General features: G+C 43.4%; 1 protein-coding gene across 1 annotated transcript in view; it reads right to left on the bottom strand.

Annotated features, from left to right (window-relative positions):
- The window catches only part of LOC140729737 (spondin-1-like), a 328,115-nt gene that overhangs the window by 298,300 nt on the left and 11,209 nt on the right, over window positions 1-18,606 (bottom strand). Inside the window, exon 3 of the mRNA XM_073049880.1 lies at window positions 16,259-16,392. Within this exon, the coding sequence (XP_072905981.1) occupies window positions 16,259-16,392 (134 nt within the window). The remainder of the gene's footprint in view (window positions 1-16,258; window positions 16,393-18,606) is intronic.

The raw sequence follows: 18,606 nt of genomic DNA, 5'->3' as shown, positions 1-18,606 counted from the left end.
TTCGCAGTCTGTACCATGACTTTCGTGAAGAGGTTAAATACAAGTTCACTTACTCTTGATAGGGTTACTTTACTAGTGTGGTTGCACACTCCAGCCAGCAATCGACTTTTGGAGCAGGACTCTTCCGGGTGGCAAACTCAAATTACTGTTTCAGTAGACACTTGTGCACTGGAAGGTTTGTACCATTAGCATTGCTCATCAGAACAGACAGACAGGGATTATGTATTGTAAAAGGTTGGTCCACCCCACTGCAGTTGGTGGCATGTAAGCTTATTTCAATTATTCCCAGTAGTGATTTGATTTTAACAAAGAAGTGCCATTACTTGCAAGGGACAACATCAGGAAAGGACAAGTTGTTACCAAATTTGCACTATTGACTTGAATGCTGATTTATTGTATCAAATGAATTTTATTGATAAGCTTGCTTGAAGTACTCACTTGTTATGCAAACCTGAGTCACGGGACCCTGCAGCTGAGAACCCAGGTACTTATAACTTGGAAAGCTCAGAACAGAGACCAGAGAAAATCAGAACATAGACTAGAAAAGCTCAGTACATGGAACTGAGAAACTTGGAATGTAGACGAGAGACACTCAGAACATAAACTTGAGAATCTCAGAACATAGACTAGGGCACTCAAAATGTAAACTTGAGAAACTCAAAAAGCAGACTGGAGAATAGGTGAAATTCTCACCTAAAGCTGACTGATGAATAAACACCACCGTTCAGCTTCCACTTGGTCCATTACTTGGTAGGGTCCTTCTGTCATGATGTGCCCTAGTAATTTTGGAGCCCAAGTGCACAGGGAAGACAGACTCCAGTGTAGAGGCAGTGATGAAAATCTATTCATACAAATTCCAGCAGATCATCGGTGGCTTAGCTGAGCAACACCACGAAAGGTAACATTCGCAAAACTAGGACACCGCGACTAGCGCTGATCAGCCATCCATTTAACTAATACAAGTAACACAAATCTGAGCCTGTCAAAATAAACTTAAGCTAAAACAGAAAGCAGCAGGGGAACACATCATAAAGAACAAGTCGCTCAAGAAAAATACAAGGAACGCTAAATAATTAACAACTCACTTTGAACAACAGTTGACCAATTTGGATGCTCTTAAAAACATTAGAGTCCAACACTCTCTGGTGCCCCACACAAGCCTGAAGATTTATTACACCCATCCACCCCACTTAAGGACTGTTGGTCCCACTCCCATCAGGGAGGGGGCCACATAGCATTCGTGCCAGGACCACCAGACTCAAAAACAGTTACTTTCCCCAAGCAGTGAGGCTGATCACCACCTCCACCCACTAACCCACCCCTCCACCCCTCCACACCCCCAACCACCACTACTTTATCATTTCCAGTCGATCACCTTAAATACAGACACTCCTGCACCTAGCATTGCTTTATGGATTTACAGTCAATCTGTGTATATCAGCTATCTTATGTTTATATTTATTTTTTATTATTATTTTGTTCTTTTGTGTTTTCACTATCGCCTTTTTTGTGCTGCATTGTATCTGGAGTAACAATTTCTTTCTCATTTACACTTGTGTGCTGGAAATTACATTAACCAGTCTTGAATCTTGAAGACATTTTGACAAGTACAGTACATTGTACAGAATTGTGCAAAATACTTGGGCACATAGATACTGTAGCTAGGATGCCAAAGCCTTTTGCTCAGTACAGTAATTGTCAACATGGAGCAGAGAATGAGGTAGTAAATCTGACGGGAGCAAACGATGTTCAGAATGATGAGAGTGGAGCACCATGGGAGAGGTGTAGGACAGGTGGCAGAGAAGGAATGCCAGGGTCGGGGGGTGGCGCTGGTGCAGACACACCCACCCCGAGACACCATGCAAGGTCTTTTAATTCCAAACAATTGGTTTACAGATCATTACAGAATGTCTTGCCGGTGCTTCCTGCTCCCTCCCCTCTCCCTTCCCCTTTCCCCCAAACATGATTCCCCTCTCCCTGCCCCCTCCCCACTCAGTCCACAACATTGACCCATATCAGAATCAGGTTTATCACCTCTCACATATTATGAAATTTGTTTTCTTTTGCGGTAGTAGTACAGTGCAATACATAAAATTACTACAGTACTGTGCAAAAGTCTTAGGCATTCTAGCTACGTATATATATGTGGCTAAGACATTTGCACAGTACTGTACTGTAGCTAGAAGAGGAATCTGTCAAATGTGGGCAACTGGGACTGGGTTAGATGGGAATCTTGGTTGGTTTTGATCAGTTGAGCTGAATGGCCTGTTTATCAGCACAGAACTCTCCAACCCTAGAAACAACACGATTGTGTTGGCAGCGATTACAGTCGGGGCCAGATTACAAGACCATAATTGTCTTAAAATCAACAACCAGTAACTGCTTTAACTAGTAACTCGACAACTGCTGAGTTCCTCCAGCACATTGTTCAACTTCAAGTTTATTGTTGGCTGACTGTACATATATACAGCCAAACGAATGAACATTCTTCCAGACCATGGTGTATCCACAATACATATATCACCTAAACCAAAATATTACCACAAAGTAGTTAATAAAATATAATTCAAAATTTGTGTGGTGTGCCACACATATAACTAGTGAACAGTAAATGGTAAATAGTTCCCTGTCCTAGTGACGAAACCTTGGTGGTGGCAATGTATCCCAGGGGAACGCCATGGAGACCAGGTTACTGGCACTAAACATTGTGCAGAAGGGAAAGAGGGAGAAGAGGGGACTCAATAGTCAGAGGAACAGACAGGAACAGGTTGATATGTTGCCTCCCAGGTGCTATGTTCAGGGACACCTCAGCATTTTGGAGGGGGTGGGGGATCAGCCAGATGTCATGGTACGTATTGGTACAATGACACAGGAAAGAAAAGAAGAGGTCCTGAAGAAGGAATTTAGAGAGCAAGGCAGAAAGCTGAGAAGTAAATTCTGGATTGCTACCTGTGCCACGCAACAGTGTTTCTACAGGATGATTTAGCAAAATAATGCATGGCTGAGAAGCTGGTGCAAGGGTCAGGGCTTCAGGTTCTTGAATCATCGGGATTTCTTCTGGTATGACCTGTACAAAAGAGAAGGGTTGCACCTGACCCCGAAGGGGCACCAATATTCTCATGGGCAGGTTTGTTAGACTGTTGGGGAGGATTTAAACTAATTCAACAGAGGGGTGGGAACTGCAGTGAAGGGACTCAGAACAGGACGGATGATAAAAAAAAGCAAAGATAGCGTGCAGTCAGACTGTCAGGAAGAGCAGGCAGATGCTAGGACAAATGAGTATCTGTGGATTAGGGATGCAGAATCAAACAGGGTAGCAAATACCATACTCAATGTGTTATATTTCATTGCACTCAGTACAAGAAATAAGGTGGATGATCTTGTACTATTACAGATTGCCAGGTACAATGTTGTGGCCATCACTGAATCATGGCTGAAGGATGGGTCTAGTTGAGAGCTAAATGTCCAAGGTTACACGTTGTATCAGAGGGATAGGAAGATAGGCAGAGGGGCTGGCATGGTTCTGCTGGTAAAGAATGGCATCAAGTCATTAGAAAGATGCGACATAGGATGAAAAGATGTTGAATCCTTGTGGGTTGAATTAAGAAACTGCAAGGTTAAAAGGACCCTTATGACAGTTATATACAGGCCTCCCAACAGTAGCTGAGATGTGGACCACAGATTACAACAGGAAACAGAAAAGGCAAGTCAAAGGGGAAATGTTATGGTATCATGGGAGATTTTAACATGTAGCTAGATTGCGAAAATCAGGTTGGTAATTGATCTCAAGAGAGTGAATTTGTTGAATTCCTATGAGACGGCTTTTTAGAGCAGTTGTCCTACCGGGGATCAGCTGTCCTGGATTGGGAATTATGTAATGAACCAGAGGTGATTAGGGAGCTTAATGTAAAAGAATCCTTTGGAGGAAATGATCACAAAATGAAATTTGATAGGGAGAAAATTACAGTGGTATGAGAGAGAAGTTGGCCAAAGTAAATTGGAAGGAGATGCTGGGAGGGATGACAGCAGAGCAGCAATGGGAAAATGAGAAAGATTGAGGATAGATGTATTCCAAAAAACAAAGAAATACTTAGATGGCAAAATAGTACCACCATGGATGACAAGAGAAATCAAAGCTAATGTAAAAGCAAAAGAGAGAGCATACAACAAAGCAAAAATAAGCAGGAAAATAGAGGATTGGGAAGTTTTTTTTTAAGAACTTTCAGAAAGCACCTAAAAGAATCATTAGGAGAGAAAAGAGAAAATATGAAAACAAGCTAGCAAATATTATCAAGGTGGATAGAAAAAGCTTCTTCATTCATATAAAAAGATAAAAGAGAGACGAGAGTGGATATAGGATCACTAGAAAATGAGGTGGGAGAAATAATAATGGGGGGCCAAGGAGATGGCAGATGAATTAAGTGAGTATTTTGCATCAGTCTTCACTGTGGAAGACACTAGAAGTGTGCCAAATGTTGAAGGGTGTGAGGGAAGAGAAGTGAGTGCAGTTACTATCACAAAGGAGGAGGTACTCAAAAAATTGAAAGACCTAAAGGTACATAAATCAGCTGGACTAGGATTTGAAAGAGGTAGAGGTTATGGAGGCATTAGTAATTATCTTTCAGGTATCATTGGACTCTGGCATGGTTCCGGAGGACTAGAAAATTGCAATGTCACTCCACTGTTTAAGAAAGGAGAGAGCCAGCTGAAAGGAAATTTAGACCAGTTACCCTGACCTCAGTAGTTGGGAATGTTGGAGCCAATTGTTAAGGATGAGGTTATGGAGTACTTGATGACAAAGGACAAGACAGGACTAAGTCAGCACAGCTTCCTTAAGAGAAATTCTTACCTGATGAACTTGTTGGAATACTTTGTGGAGATTACAAGTAGGATAGATAAAGCAGATGAGATGGATGTTCTATATTTGGACTTTCAGAAGGCCTTTGACAAGGTTCCACACATGAGGCTGCTTACCAAGTAATTACCAATTTACAAGCAAATTGTAAATTGCTGAGGCTTTAAGGTACTCGTGAGGACTCACCCCGAGTATTATAAACAGTTTTGTGCTCCTTAGAACATAGAATAGTACAGCACATTACAGGCCCTTTGGCCCACAATGTTGTGCCGACCCTCAAACCCTGCCTCCCATATAACTCCCCACCTTAAATTCCTCCATATACCTGTCTAGTAGTCTCTTAAACTTCACTAGTGTATCTGCCTCCACCACTGACTCAGGCAGTGCATTCCACGCACCAACCACTCTCCGAGTGAAAAACCTTCCTCTAATATCCCCCTTGAAATTCCCTCCCTTTAACTTAAAGCCATGTCCTCTTGTACTGAGCAGTGGTGCCCTGGGGAAGAGGCACTGGCTGTCCACTCTGTCTATTCCTCTTAATATCTTGTACACCTCTATCATGTCTCCTCTCATCCTCCTCTCGAAAGAGGAAAGCCCTAGCTCCCTTAATCTCTGATCATAATCCATACTCTCTAAACCAGGCAGCATCCTGGTAAATCTCCTCTGTATCCTTTCCAATGCTTCCACATCCTACCTATAGTGAAGCGACCAGAAGTGAACACAGTATTCCAAGTGTGGCCTAACTAGAGTTTTACAGAGTTGCATCATTACATCGTGTCTCTTAAACTCTATCCCTCGACTTATGAAAGCTAACACCCCATAAGCTTTCTTAACTACTCTATCTACCTGTGAGGCAACTTTCAGGGATCTGTGGACATGTACCCCCAGATCCCTCTGCTCCTCCACACTACCAAGTATCCTGTCATTTACTTTGTACTCTGCCTTGGAGTTTGTCCTTCCAAAGTGTACCACCTCACACTTCTCCAGGTTGAACTCCATCTGCCACTTCTCAGCCCACTTCTGCATCCTACCAATGTCTCTCTGCAATCTTCGACAATCCTCTACACTATCTACAACACCACCAACATTTGTGTCGTCTGCAAACTTGCCAACCCACCCTTCTACCCCCACATCCAGGTCGTTAATAAAAATCACAAAAAGTACAGGTCCCAGAACAGATCCTTGTGGGACACCACTAGTCACAACCCTCCAATTGGAATGTACTCCCTCCACCACGACCCTCTGCCTTCTACAGGCAAACCAATTCTGAATCCACCTGGCCAAACTTCCCTGGATCCCATGCCTTCTGACTTTCTGAATAAGCCTACCATGTGGAACCTTGTCAAATGCCTTACTAAAATCTATGCAGATCACATCACCTGCACTACCCTCATCTATATACCTGGTCACCTCCTCAAAGAACTCTATCAGAGTTGAGTTAGACACAGTCTGCCCTTCACAAAGCCATGCTGACTGTCCCTGATTAGACCATGATTCTCTAAATGCCCATAGATCCTATCTCTAAGAATCTTTTCCAACAGCTTTTCCACCACAGACTTAAGGCTCAATGGTCTATAATTACCCAGACTATCCTTACTACCTTTTTTGCCTCCCTCCAATCCTCAGGTACCATTCCCGTGGACAACGGGAACATAAAGATCCTAGCCAGAGGCTCAGCAATCTCTTCCCTTGCCTCGTGCAGCAGCCTGGGGAATATTCCGTCAGGCCCCGGGGACTTATCCGTCCTAATGTATTTTAACAACTCCAACACCTCCTCTCCCTTAATACCAACATGCTCCAGAGCATCAACCTCTCTCATATTGTTCTGACCATCATCAATTTCCCTCTCATTGGTGAATACCAAAGAGAAGTATTCACCGAGGACCTCACTCACTTCCACAGCCTCCAGGCACATCTTCCCACTTATCTCTAATCAGTCCTACCTTCACTCTTGTCATCCTTTTGTTCTTCATATAATTGAAGAATGCCTTGGGGCTTTCCTTTACCCTACTCACCAAAGCCTTCTCATGCCCCCTTCTTAAGCTCCTTTCTTGCTACCCTATATTCCTCAATAGACCCATCTGATCCTTGCTTCCTAAACCTCATGTATGCTGCCTTCTTCCACCTGACTAGATTTTCCACCTCACTTGTCACCCATGGTTCCTTCACCCTACCATTCTTTATCTTCCTCACTGGGACAAATTTATCCCTAACATCCTGCAAGAGATCCTTAAACATCAACCACATGTCCATAGTACATTTCCCTGCAAAAACATCATCCCAATTCGCACCCACAAGTTCTAGCCTTATAGCCTCATAATTTGCCCTTCCCCAATTAAAAATTTTCCTGTCCCCTGATTCTATCCTTTTCCATGATAATGCTAAAGGCCAGGGAGCAGTGATCACTGTCCCCCAGATGCCCATCCACTGACAGATCTGTGACCTGACACGGTTCGTTACCTAATACTAGATCTAGTATGGCATTCCCCTAGTCGACCTGTCAACATACTGTGACAGGAATCCATCCTGGACACTTAGCAAACTCTGCCCCATCTAAACCCTTAGAACTAATCAGGTGCCAATCAATATTAGGGAAGTTAAAGTCACCCATGATAACAACCCTGTTATTTTTGCACCTTTCCACAATCTGCCTCCCAATCTGCTCCTCGGTATCTCTGCTGCTACCAGGGGGCCTATAGAATACCCCCAGTAGAGTAACTGCTCCCTTCCTGTTCCTGACTTCTACCCATAGTGGCTCAAAAGAGGATCCTGCTACATTACCCACCCTTTCTGTAGCTGTAATAGCATCCCTGACCAGCAATGCTTTTAAAGCACTGAAATCCAGGAATATTGAGAATCCATTCCTGCCCTGGTGCCAGCCAAGTCTCTGTAATGGCCACTACATCATAATTCCATGTATGTATCGAAGCTCTCAGTTCATCACCTTTGTTCCTGATGCTTCTTGCATTGAAGTACACACACTTTAGCCCTTCTACTTTACTACCTTTACACCCTTTATTCTGCTTCTTTTTCCTCAAAGCCTCTCTATATGTTAGATCTGGCTTTACTCCATGCACTTCTTTCACTGCTCTCTCCAGGTCCCATCCCCCTTACAAATTAGTTTAAACCCTCCCGAACCATGCTAGCAAACTTACCTACAAGGATATTGCTCCCCCTCGAGTTCAGGTGCAACCCATCCAATCTGTACAGGTCCCAGCTTCCCCAGAAGAGATCCCAATGATCGAAAAATCTAAAACCCTGCCCCCTGCACCAACTCCTCAGCCATGCATTCAACTACCATCTCCTCCAATTCTCCAATTCCAATTCTATCACGTAGCACTGGCAGCAATCCTGAGAACACCACCCTTGAGGTCCTGTTCTTCAGCCTTCTGCCTAGTTCCTGAAACTCACACTTCAGGACATCATCCCTCTTCCTGCCTATGTCGTTGGTCCCAACATGCATCACGACTTCTGGTTGCTTTCCCTCTCGTACCAGGATGTCACGCACCCGGTCAGAGACATCCTGGACCCTGGCACCCAGGAGGCATCAAACCATGCGGGTTTCCTTCTCACGTCCACAAAATCTCCTGTCTGCTCCCCTGACTATAGTCTCCAATGACAACAGCTCCCCTCTTCTGTGTCCCACCCTTCTGCACCACAGGGTCAGACTCAGTGCCAGAGGCCCTGCCACCGTGGCTCACACCTGGTCGGTCATCCTCACCAACAGCATCCAGGATGGTAAACATTATTCAGGGGAATGACTACAGGAGTGCTCTGCACTACCTGTCTACTCTCCTTCACTTCCCCCCTCGGACTGTCACCCAACGACCTGCTTCCGGCAACCTAGGTGTGACTATCTCCCTGTAGCTCTCATCTATGACTGCCTCATTCTCCCTTATGAGTCAAAGGTCATCCAGCTGCTGCTCCAGATTCCTCACACGGTCTTCCAGATCGCCCAGCCGCAAACACCTCTGGCAGATGTGACTCTGCGGGAGAGGGGGTTCCCCCCAAGACTGCCACGTCTCACAGGAGAGGCACATCACCATCTCAGGAGGCATTGTAAAGACTAACTGGGAACAAACTCATCCTCCACCTCTTCTCATCAAAGCCTCAAATCTTGGCTGGCTGGCTGGCTGGCTGGCTGGCTGGCTGGCTGGCTGGCTGGCTGGCTGGCTGGCTGGCTGGCTGGCTGGCTGGCTGGCTGGCTGGCTGGCTGGCTGGCTGGCTGGCTGGCTGGCTGGCCACTTTCCACAAGCCACTCCACTTGAGCTATCCCTCTATTTATTTGTTTGAGCTTTTCAAACTGTTTGGTCACCTGACCTCGATTGCCCAATCAGCTGCTTTCTGCTGAGTCTGAGCTATTCAAATCTTGATTGACTTGATTGCACAGTCCAACTGCCAAAACTGCCAGAATCTCTCGAGTATCTTTGAAAAGATGTGCTGGCATTGGAGAGGGTCCAGAGAAGGTTCACAAGGATGATTCCGAGAATGAAAGGGTTATCATATGAGGAACATTTGATGGCACTCTGCCTATACTCGCTGGAATTTAGAAGGATGAGGAGGGATCTCACTAAAACCTTTTGAATGGTGAAAGGCCTACACACAGTAGATGTGGATGGATGCTTCCCATGGTGGCAATCTAGGACAGGAGGGAAAGTCTTAGGATAGAGGGGCATCCATTTCAAACAGAAATGCACAGATACTTCTTTAGCCAGAAGGTGGTGAATTTGTGGAATTTGTTACCATAGGCACCTGTGAAGGCCAGGCGATTGGGTGTATTTAAGGCTGAGATTGATAGGTTCTTGATTGGTCATGGCATGAAAGGTTACAGAGAGAAGGCTGTGATTGAATGGCAGAGCAGAGTTGATGGGCCAAATGGTCTAATTCTGCTCCTATGCCTTATGGCCTTATGGTCTATTCATTTATTTATTTCATTTGAGATACTGTACAGTACAGAATAGGCCCTTCTGGTCTTTCAAGCTGCTCCGCCAGCAACCCTCTATTTAACCTTAGCCTAATCACAGGAGAATTTACAATGACCAATAAGCCTTTGGACTGTGGGAAGAAACCACAGCACCCGGAATAAAATCCACACTTCCCATGGGGGTGAACATACTGATCCTTAAAGATGATGTCGGAATCGAACCCTGAACTGTATTAGTGTCACGCTAACCGCCAGGCTATTGGGGCACCCAGTCTCACAGCCTGAGGGAAGAAGCTGTAACCCAGTCTGACAGTTCTAGTCCTTCCTGACGATATTGGGTCGAAGAGATTGTGGAATGGGTGGTAGGGATACTCAATAAGTTTGTTGCTCGGAATTCTTTGTGTTCAAGTTTGCAGAAACTCTTGTGTATATGATAACAACTTGTATATATTCTAATTCTCAAAGATTCCATTGATAAATATAGAACATGTTGACCATGCTCCACAAGTAGAGCTGGGGGAATCTGATGGTAAAGTCATAGAAATATGTTGCATGCAACATGGACCTTCGGCCCATTGAATCATGCTGACCATCATTAATCCCACATTCTCATCAGCTTCCACTTGAAACTACCTCTCACCCTACAGAGCATAGTAAAAAGCACCAAGAGGACCAGCAGGGTCCTCCCTCCCCACTATTTGTGACATATACCGGGAGCATTCTAGACAAAGGGCTTTAGGCATTGTTGAGGATCCTTACCACCCATCCCACAATCTCTTTGACCCAGTACAGTCAGGGAGGAGGTTCAGGAGCATCAAGACTTGGACTACCAGACTGGGTAACAGCTTCTTCTCTCAGGCTGGGAGACTAATGAATACCCTGCCACCACCGAGGTCTTGACTCTAGGATAGCGAGCTGTTTACTACACACTATATGCATTTAGAGGTATATTTTATTAGCCTTTATTATTGCTAATATTTTGTTCTGTTCTGTGGGTTCATCGTGCTCTTGAGGAACATCGTTTCATGTGATTGCATATATGAACAGTCAGAAGACAATAAACCTGAAATTGAACTTGATCTTGAACCTACCTACGATGGATGATTTGCCGCGGCCAATTTTTCTGCGGGATGTGGGAGGAAACTCGGCAAAAGCCCACAGAGGTCACAGGGAGGACATGCAAACTCCACACAGACAGCACCCGGGGTAGTGATTGAACCCGGTTTGCTGGTGCCATGACTGTCCTGCCTTTTTGATGCAGCCCTTTCTCTTGTTTAGTCTCATTGTACTGTACTTCTGGAAGGATGTCTTTGAAAAACTAGGACCAAACTTTGCTGCCAGCAAAAAAATAATGCCACTCAGTGTTGATGTGGAATCGAAGGCTCAACCATGCTCATGCGATCTCTACGATGAGGATTCCGTCTCTCAGTAACGCCTTTTGCAAATAGGCCACAGAAACCCAACTGTCCAGTGTCAATAATGTCATCAAGCTGATTGGGCAGTCGATCGCATTAAATAACATTGGACACAAAGTTTTTGCTTCCTGAGTATTTTTGGGAGTATGTTATGGATCTTGCACTGTTGATCATGGAAATCACCATGAAATTTTCCTATCACACACCATGTTTTGAAATCACCTATATTTGTTATTTCAATTCATAACTCAAGTCAGAATAACTGATGCCAAGATTAAGGAAGGCATTTTTGTTAGTCTACAAATCAAACAGGTCATTAATAACAGGCAATTGGAAGAACTTCTAGTGGGATGAAGGCATTCCAAGATGTTGTTGAAAATTTTCTTGACAACTACAAAGAACCGAACTATGTGCTGCAAGCATACAAAACCACGAAGTGAAGCATGCCACTAAAGATTCATCTTCTGCATTCCCATTTAGACTTCTTCCCTGCGATTCTTGGCTCTGTCAGTGACAAGCACGGTGAAAAGTTTCACCAGGACATTGCAGTCATGGAGAAACAGTATCAGGGCAACTAGAATCCATCACTGCTGGCTGTCCGTTGTTGACACTTAAATGAGAAGCTTCAGGCGCAGAGTACAAATTAAAATCATCAACAAAACATTTTTAGCTTAATTGAACTATTGCAAAGGGTCAGCACTGTTATGCAATTAAACACATTATATTGAATAAAAGTAATTTTTTTTGTTTCTCCAAATTCCTACATGATGCAAATAGTTTGAAATCATATTTGTGATCACCTTCAAGTGGTCTCCACCCCTCACTGTCTCCCTTCATTCCTTCCCACACACTCTTCCTCCACTAGGGTAGGTGGACAGACCATAAGACCATGAGATAATAGGAGCAGAATTAGGCCATTCAACCCATGGAGTCCCCTCCACCATTTAATCATGGCTGGTTTATTAACCTCCTCAACCCAATTCTCCTGCCTTCTCCCTATAACCTTTGATGCCCTTACCAATTAAGAACCTCAGCTACCCGATGATTTGGTCTTCACAGCCATTGCACTGTATTTATACTGTAAATATAATTGTATAAAATTATTGCACTTCATCTTTTGATATATTAATGTTAAGGAATTATACTAATTGTTTTTAATATTAGAGCTGACAGATTGTTAAGCAGTAATTATGCTTTCAAATTCTTGAAGACTGCATGCAATAAAGAATAAGGCTTTCAGAGTGTTTAAACTGATTCTTAACCAGCTTAAAATAGCAATAGCAACTGCTGGGAGCAGCTCTGTCTGCAGAACTGTGATGAATCACTATAAAATCTTTGGGATTTTCATGCAAAAACGTCAAGTGTTAGGTAACCTTCAGGCATCAAGATGTCGCTGGGCTGTGGTTTCCATCAACGTCACAGCTCAGGGTTAACTCTTCTTTTAAATTTTTATTTTAAGTTTATAGGGATAATTTTTGGTACTTAGAGGGGAGTTAGGGATCAGGTTAGGGTTTAGGGACAGGGATGTGGGAGATTTAGAGGGAAGGTCAGAGATTAAGCCTCCACTCTGTGTTCAAAGCCAGCATCCTGGATATGGTCAGATGTCAGCATCTGAACTTGAAGTGCGAAAGCATTAGCACTTTAACTGTGTGGCACCACAGCAAGGTACTAAAGAACTGATTGTTGACCTCAGGGTCCTTCTGGTAAGATGACCGTGCACTCAGATGCAGCGGCTTCTATGGGGCCAACCAGAAGTGTTATTGTCTTTTACAAATTTTTCTTTTGTACTATCGCAAGACCCTGCAGGAAATTAAGAACTTAAAGTGCTGCAGGTCTACCACACCAGCGAGTTGCTTGTTGGCAGAGAAACTGAAGGGGCTGGACTTGCTGTGGATTGTGCTGCCGGCTGTGTCAGAGAGGTGGCAGAGTGGGTGCACAAAGGAAGTGTGTAGTGCTGCAAGTCCGACTCACTTGGTTATTGGTGAATGGTGGGGACGGGGAACAAGGGAGCTGCCCAGGAAAGAGAGGCCAGAGTTGGTGTGCTCCACCGGTGTGTGCCAGTGACAGTGTGGCACAGCATACATACTGGAGGCAACACTGCCCTCTACTGCTTGTTTGACAGAATACAAGATATATTGTGTTTGAGTGTAGACTGCTGCAATGTTCGTGGAGTCAGGGATTTGAAAGATTTTTTTTGTGTGATTGAATTTTACTGTTATCTTACATGTGCTTTGTATGCCTTATACTTTGTTTTGCACCTAGGCCCCAGAGCAACACTGTTTCACTTAGCTGTATTCACGGTTATTCATGTATGGTTGAATGACAATTAAACTTGAACTTCAACTTGAACTTGGACTTGAAAGGGAAGGAGGATGAACATGCACCAATTTATTCTGGGGGATTGGTAGTAGAAAGCACCTGCAGTTTTTTATTCATGGCCATTAATATATCAAATGACCTGTCCTGGGCCCAGCACGTAGAGTAGATGCAATCACAGGGAAGGCATGTCTTTACTTTCTCAGGAGTTTGAGCTTATCACTGAACACTCCAAACTTCTACAGATATATACGGTAACTGAAAATATCCTGACTGGTTGCATCATGGTCTGGTAATGTAATTTCCTCTTTTAAATCAGCGTAGTTCTGGTGTTTTTTACTTACAGATTGCTATATGTTATGTGAGTTTGGAACGGCTATATCTGTTAAGTAAGTTGCTCTTGCCTGTTTATCCTGTAATATTATGTTTGGGTGGTTACTATGGATTGTCCTATCTGTAATAACAGAGCGGCCAAAATATAATTTACAGGACTCTGATTCTAAAACTGGATCAGGCTTCTATTTATAGTAGGGTATGGTGTCTTTTATGAGTTTATATTTTAAAGCACAATTTTGCTGAATGATATTTGCCATTTGATTGTGCCTGTTTAAATAATCAGATTGAGTTAAATTGCTGCAGGATTCTGTAATGTGTTGGATTGATTTGAGTTGACTTTATTTCTTACACCCTTCACATACATGAGGAGTAAAAATCTTTGTGTTATGTCTCCATCTAAATGTGCAATGTGCAATCATAGTAATTTATAATAAATACAACTGTCAATGTAACATAGAAACACACTCGAATCATCATGGGTTAATCAGTCTGATGGCCTGGTGGAAGAAGCTGTCCCGGAGCCTGTTGGTCCTGGCTTTTATGCTGCGGTACCGCATCCCGGATGGTAGCAGCTGGAATAGATTGTGATTGGGGTGATTCGGGTCCCCAATGATCTTTTGGGCCCTTTTTTCACACCTGTCTTTTTAACTGTCCTGAATCATGGGACGTTCACAAGTACAGATGCGCAGGGCTGTATGCACCACCATCTGCAGAATCCTGTGATTGAGGGAGGTACAGTTCCCATACCAGACAGTGATGCAGCCAGTCAGGATGCTCTCATTTGTGCTCCTGTAGAAAGTTCTTAGGATTGGGGGCCCATACCAAACTTCCTCAACTGTCTGAGGTGAAAGAGGCACTGTTGTGCCCTTTTCACCACACAGCTGGTGTGTACAGACCACGTGAGGTCCTCAGTGATGTGGATGCTGATGAACTTAAAGCTGTTTACCCTCACCACCCCAAATCCATTGATGTCAATAGGGGTTAATCCATCTCCATTCCTCCTGCAATCCACAACCAGCTCCTTTGTTTTTGTGATATTGAGGGAGAGGTTGTTTTCGTGATACCACTGTGTCAGAGAGATGACTTCTTCCCTGTAGGCCACCTCGATATTGTTTGAGATTAGGCCAATCAATGTAGTGCATTCAGCAAATTTAATTAGCAGATTGGAGCTGTGGGTGGTGACGCAGTCATGGGTATACAGAGAATAAAGGCGGGGGCTCAGTACTCAGCCCTGAGGAGCTCCTGTGTTCTGGTTTCTCTTGGCATTTTCTGCATTTATCGCCTTAAATTCGTTGGTCTTTTATTATGTATTTTTCATTTTCTTTTAGTGTTAACCACCTAGTCCTGTAATTGCCACAAGGAATCCCACTGATTCTGGGAAAAGGTCTCCAACTCTGAGCCAGGCGTTTGACACTCCCTTGTCGACATCGAGTCTGCTCAGATCGTGGGGATGTCTTCCATGGGTTAACTTTGTCGTCTATAGTGAAAACTTTTTCATCTTTCTGAGTTGTGCTTTCAATTAATTTCAGTGGTATGTACCTCTTTACAGAATTACGTATGCTCACGTGGAATGCTGAATCCTGTTTCCACTGATGAAAATACATCCTTTGAAGTTTTATCTGACTGTTGTGTAATTTTTTTTTTATTCCTGTTATTCCTCTTCCTCCTTCTGCCCTAGTTAATGTTAATCTAAGTGTGTTCAAGTATACATAGTGTTTCCTAAAATTTGTCATTTCTGTTCTTATTTTTCTTTGCAAATTTTCCAGATCGGTTTTGGATCAAGATATTACGGCAAAAAAATATGTTAATATGGGGAAAGGGAAAGTGTTTATTGCTTTCGTTATATTTTTACGATTGAGTCCTGTTGGCAGATTTTCTTAAACCTTGAATTAAATTCTGTCAAAGGTTTTCCCTTTATTGCTCTATGATCTATTTTCTTTGCTAGATGATATCCCAGATATTTATATTTCATATTCATCCATCGGTTGTATTGTATCCCACTGCTCTGTTTTATATTCTACTAAATCTATTGCACCTCTCTTTATGTTTATTGTTCTGCATTTTTCTTGTCCAAAGTTCCTCTTTATTTCTTTTGAAAATACTTCCATTATTAGAATTAATTGCTTTAGCTTTACTGATGACAAGCTTTATTACTATTACTGTTGGTATTCTAATTATCATTTTTCTTTTTGGGTTTTCACATTGATTGTCTATCTGTCGTGTGAAGTCTTTTGTTGATTCTATTGAGTTTCTTTGTATTTACTGTGAACGCCCACAAGAAAATGAATCTCAGCGTTGAATAAAGTGAAATATAAGTGTTTTGATAATAAATTTACTTTGAACTTTGACTTTAATTTTGAATCCTGGCCCCACAAAAATGCCCGAGCTCTTGATAGAGGGTGTTGTACTTACTTCAACACAACGCAGCCTGAACCGGCCGCTGGTGCCGTCCAGAAGACCTGAATTCGTGTCCGTCTCCGGGGCGTGCTCTCCGTGACTGCGTACGGGCAGTTGGTCATGAACTGTGTGTCCTCATGGTCAATGATCTGGAGGTTCAGAGTGGGAGAGAGAGGGGGAGCTCTGTTATAATGCAATTGAAAGAAATAAACTCACTGCTTATCCAGCTCTAGGTGAGTCATCAGAACATCGGCACTCAGCCAGCACTGCACAAAGATGGTTGTCGGCCATACCAGCACAGCAAGACCCCATAAGATAATGGAGCATAATTAGACTATTCGACCCATTGAGTCTTCTCCACCCATCAGTCATGGCTCATTTCTTCAACACCCAGTAACTTGGCCTCAATAGCCATCCTTGGCAATGAATTCCACAGATTCACCACCCTCTGGCTGAAGAAATTCCTCCTCATCTCTGTTCTAAAGGAGCATCCTTGTATTCTGAGGTTGTGTCCTCTGATCCTAGGCTCTCCCACTCTTGGAAATATCCCTTTCACTTCTGCTCTATCTAGGTCTTTCAATATTCAGTAGGTTTCAAGTCACTGCCTCTAAAGAGTGTTGTTAATATCAGTCACAAGATGCTGGAGGAACTCAGTGGCTCAAGCAGCATCTATTACTGCCTGGCTGCGGACTTCCTCCAGCGTTTTGTGTCTATTACTTCGATATCCAGCATCTGCAGATTTTCTCCTGTTTGTGACATCCAAGAGTATGTTGCTATAGATCAAAAGACCATACGACATGGGAGCAGAATTAAGCCATTCTGCCTATTGAGTCCTCCCTACCATTCGATATTCCTCTATTCTGAGGCTGCGCCCTCTGGTCCTCGACTCCACCACTCTATCCACTTCATACCTGGTAGATTTTAATGAGATCCCATGCAGGAACCATGGCAATAGGATTGAGAAGAGTACAAAGAAAGTTTATAAGGATGTTTCTGGGACTTGAAGACCTGAGCTGCAGGGAAAGGTTGACTAGGTTGGGACGTTATTGAGGGGAGATTTCCTAAAGGTATAGGAAGTTATGGGGAGTATCAAAAGGGTAATTACAAGCAAGCTTTATCACCTGAGGCTTTGGTAAGTCTAGAACTAGAGATCATAGGTGAAAGGTGAAATATTTAAGAGGAATTTCTTCACTCAGAGGGCAGTGAGAGTGTGGAATGAGCTGCCAGTAGGAGGGGTGGATGTGGATTCGATTTCAACATTTAAGGGAAGTTTGGGTAAGGGCATGGATGGGAGGGGTATATGAGACTAGGCAGAATAACAGTTCAGTGTGGACTAGATGGGCCAAAGGGCCTGTTGCTGTCCTGTAGTACACGATAACTCTGTGATCAGGTGATCTATTGGGTGATGAATAGTGGGTGGCATGGTAGTGTAGTAGTTAACACAACACTTTACAGTACCAGCGACAAAGGTCCAATACCTGCCACTGTCTGTAAGGAGTTTGTATGTCCTCCCGATGACCATGTGGGTTTCCTCTGGGTTCTTCAGTTCCATCCAACAGTCCAAAGATGTACCAGTTCGTGGGTTAACTGGTCAGTATAAATTGTCCTGTGATTAGGCTAGGAGTAAATCAGGGGACTGCTGACTGGTGAGGCTCTAAGGGCCAGAAGACCCAATTCTACACCATATCTCAATAAACAAATAAGTATTAGCCCAGAGGATGTGGGAGTTTCAAGTAAGTTGTCAAAGAGCAATGAGAGGTGCCCTGATATAACCATCTGCTTGATGGCACAACGTTCAGCATTGGCACATTAGGATTATCTGCTTGGTTCTGCAGAATGGGAGAATGTGGAGACTTCAAACAGCACCCACAGAACTGCAGCTGGTGCCAGTCCATCACAACGATTATTAACTCATTTCCAAATGAGCTCGCAGGTTTGACTTTAAATCACAGAGAATTATAAACCCACAACAAACTCGGGCTTTGTGGAGGTGGATTATATGTTTTAGCTGTGGTACAGTGTCCCTGCTGGGAAAACTGATCAATGAAGAGATCAGGTAAAGGTGCAATCATTCGTAAATTCCTTGGGATTAAGTGATTGACAGATTTAATAACTAAATCAATTCTCTAGAGTTCATTGTGAATCAGCTATCAAAATGGAGAGATGCCAATAACAGATTGTCGTAGACGTATAATTATATATTTAAGAGTGATTGGAGAGAAAAATTCACACAGTGTTGACCGAACAACCTTTTCTACCATGTAATTTTTACACAATTACCCACAAATCTATTTTCCCCATGATTACCCTCTAGGTAATACAAGTGACAAGGGAGCGCAGAGATTAGCACAACACATTAGTGC

Source organism: Hemitrygon akajei, chromosome 6, assembly GCF_048418815.1.
Source record: "Hemitrygon akajei chromosome 6, sHemAka1.3, whole genome shotgun sequence".
Taxonomy (NCBI): domain Eukaryota; kingdom Metazoa; phylum Chordata; class Chondrichthyes; order Myliobatiformes; family Dasyatidae; genus Hemitrygon; species Hemitrygon akajei.
Note: the sequence above shows the minus strand (reverse complement) of the source record. Positions and strands in the feature narration are given on the sequence as shown.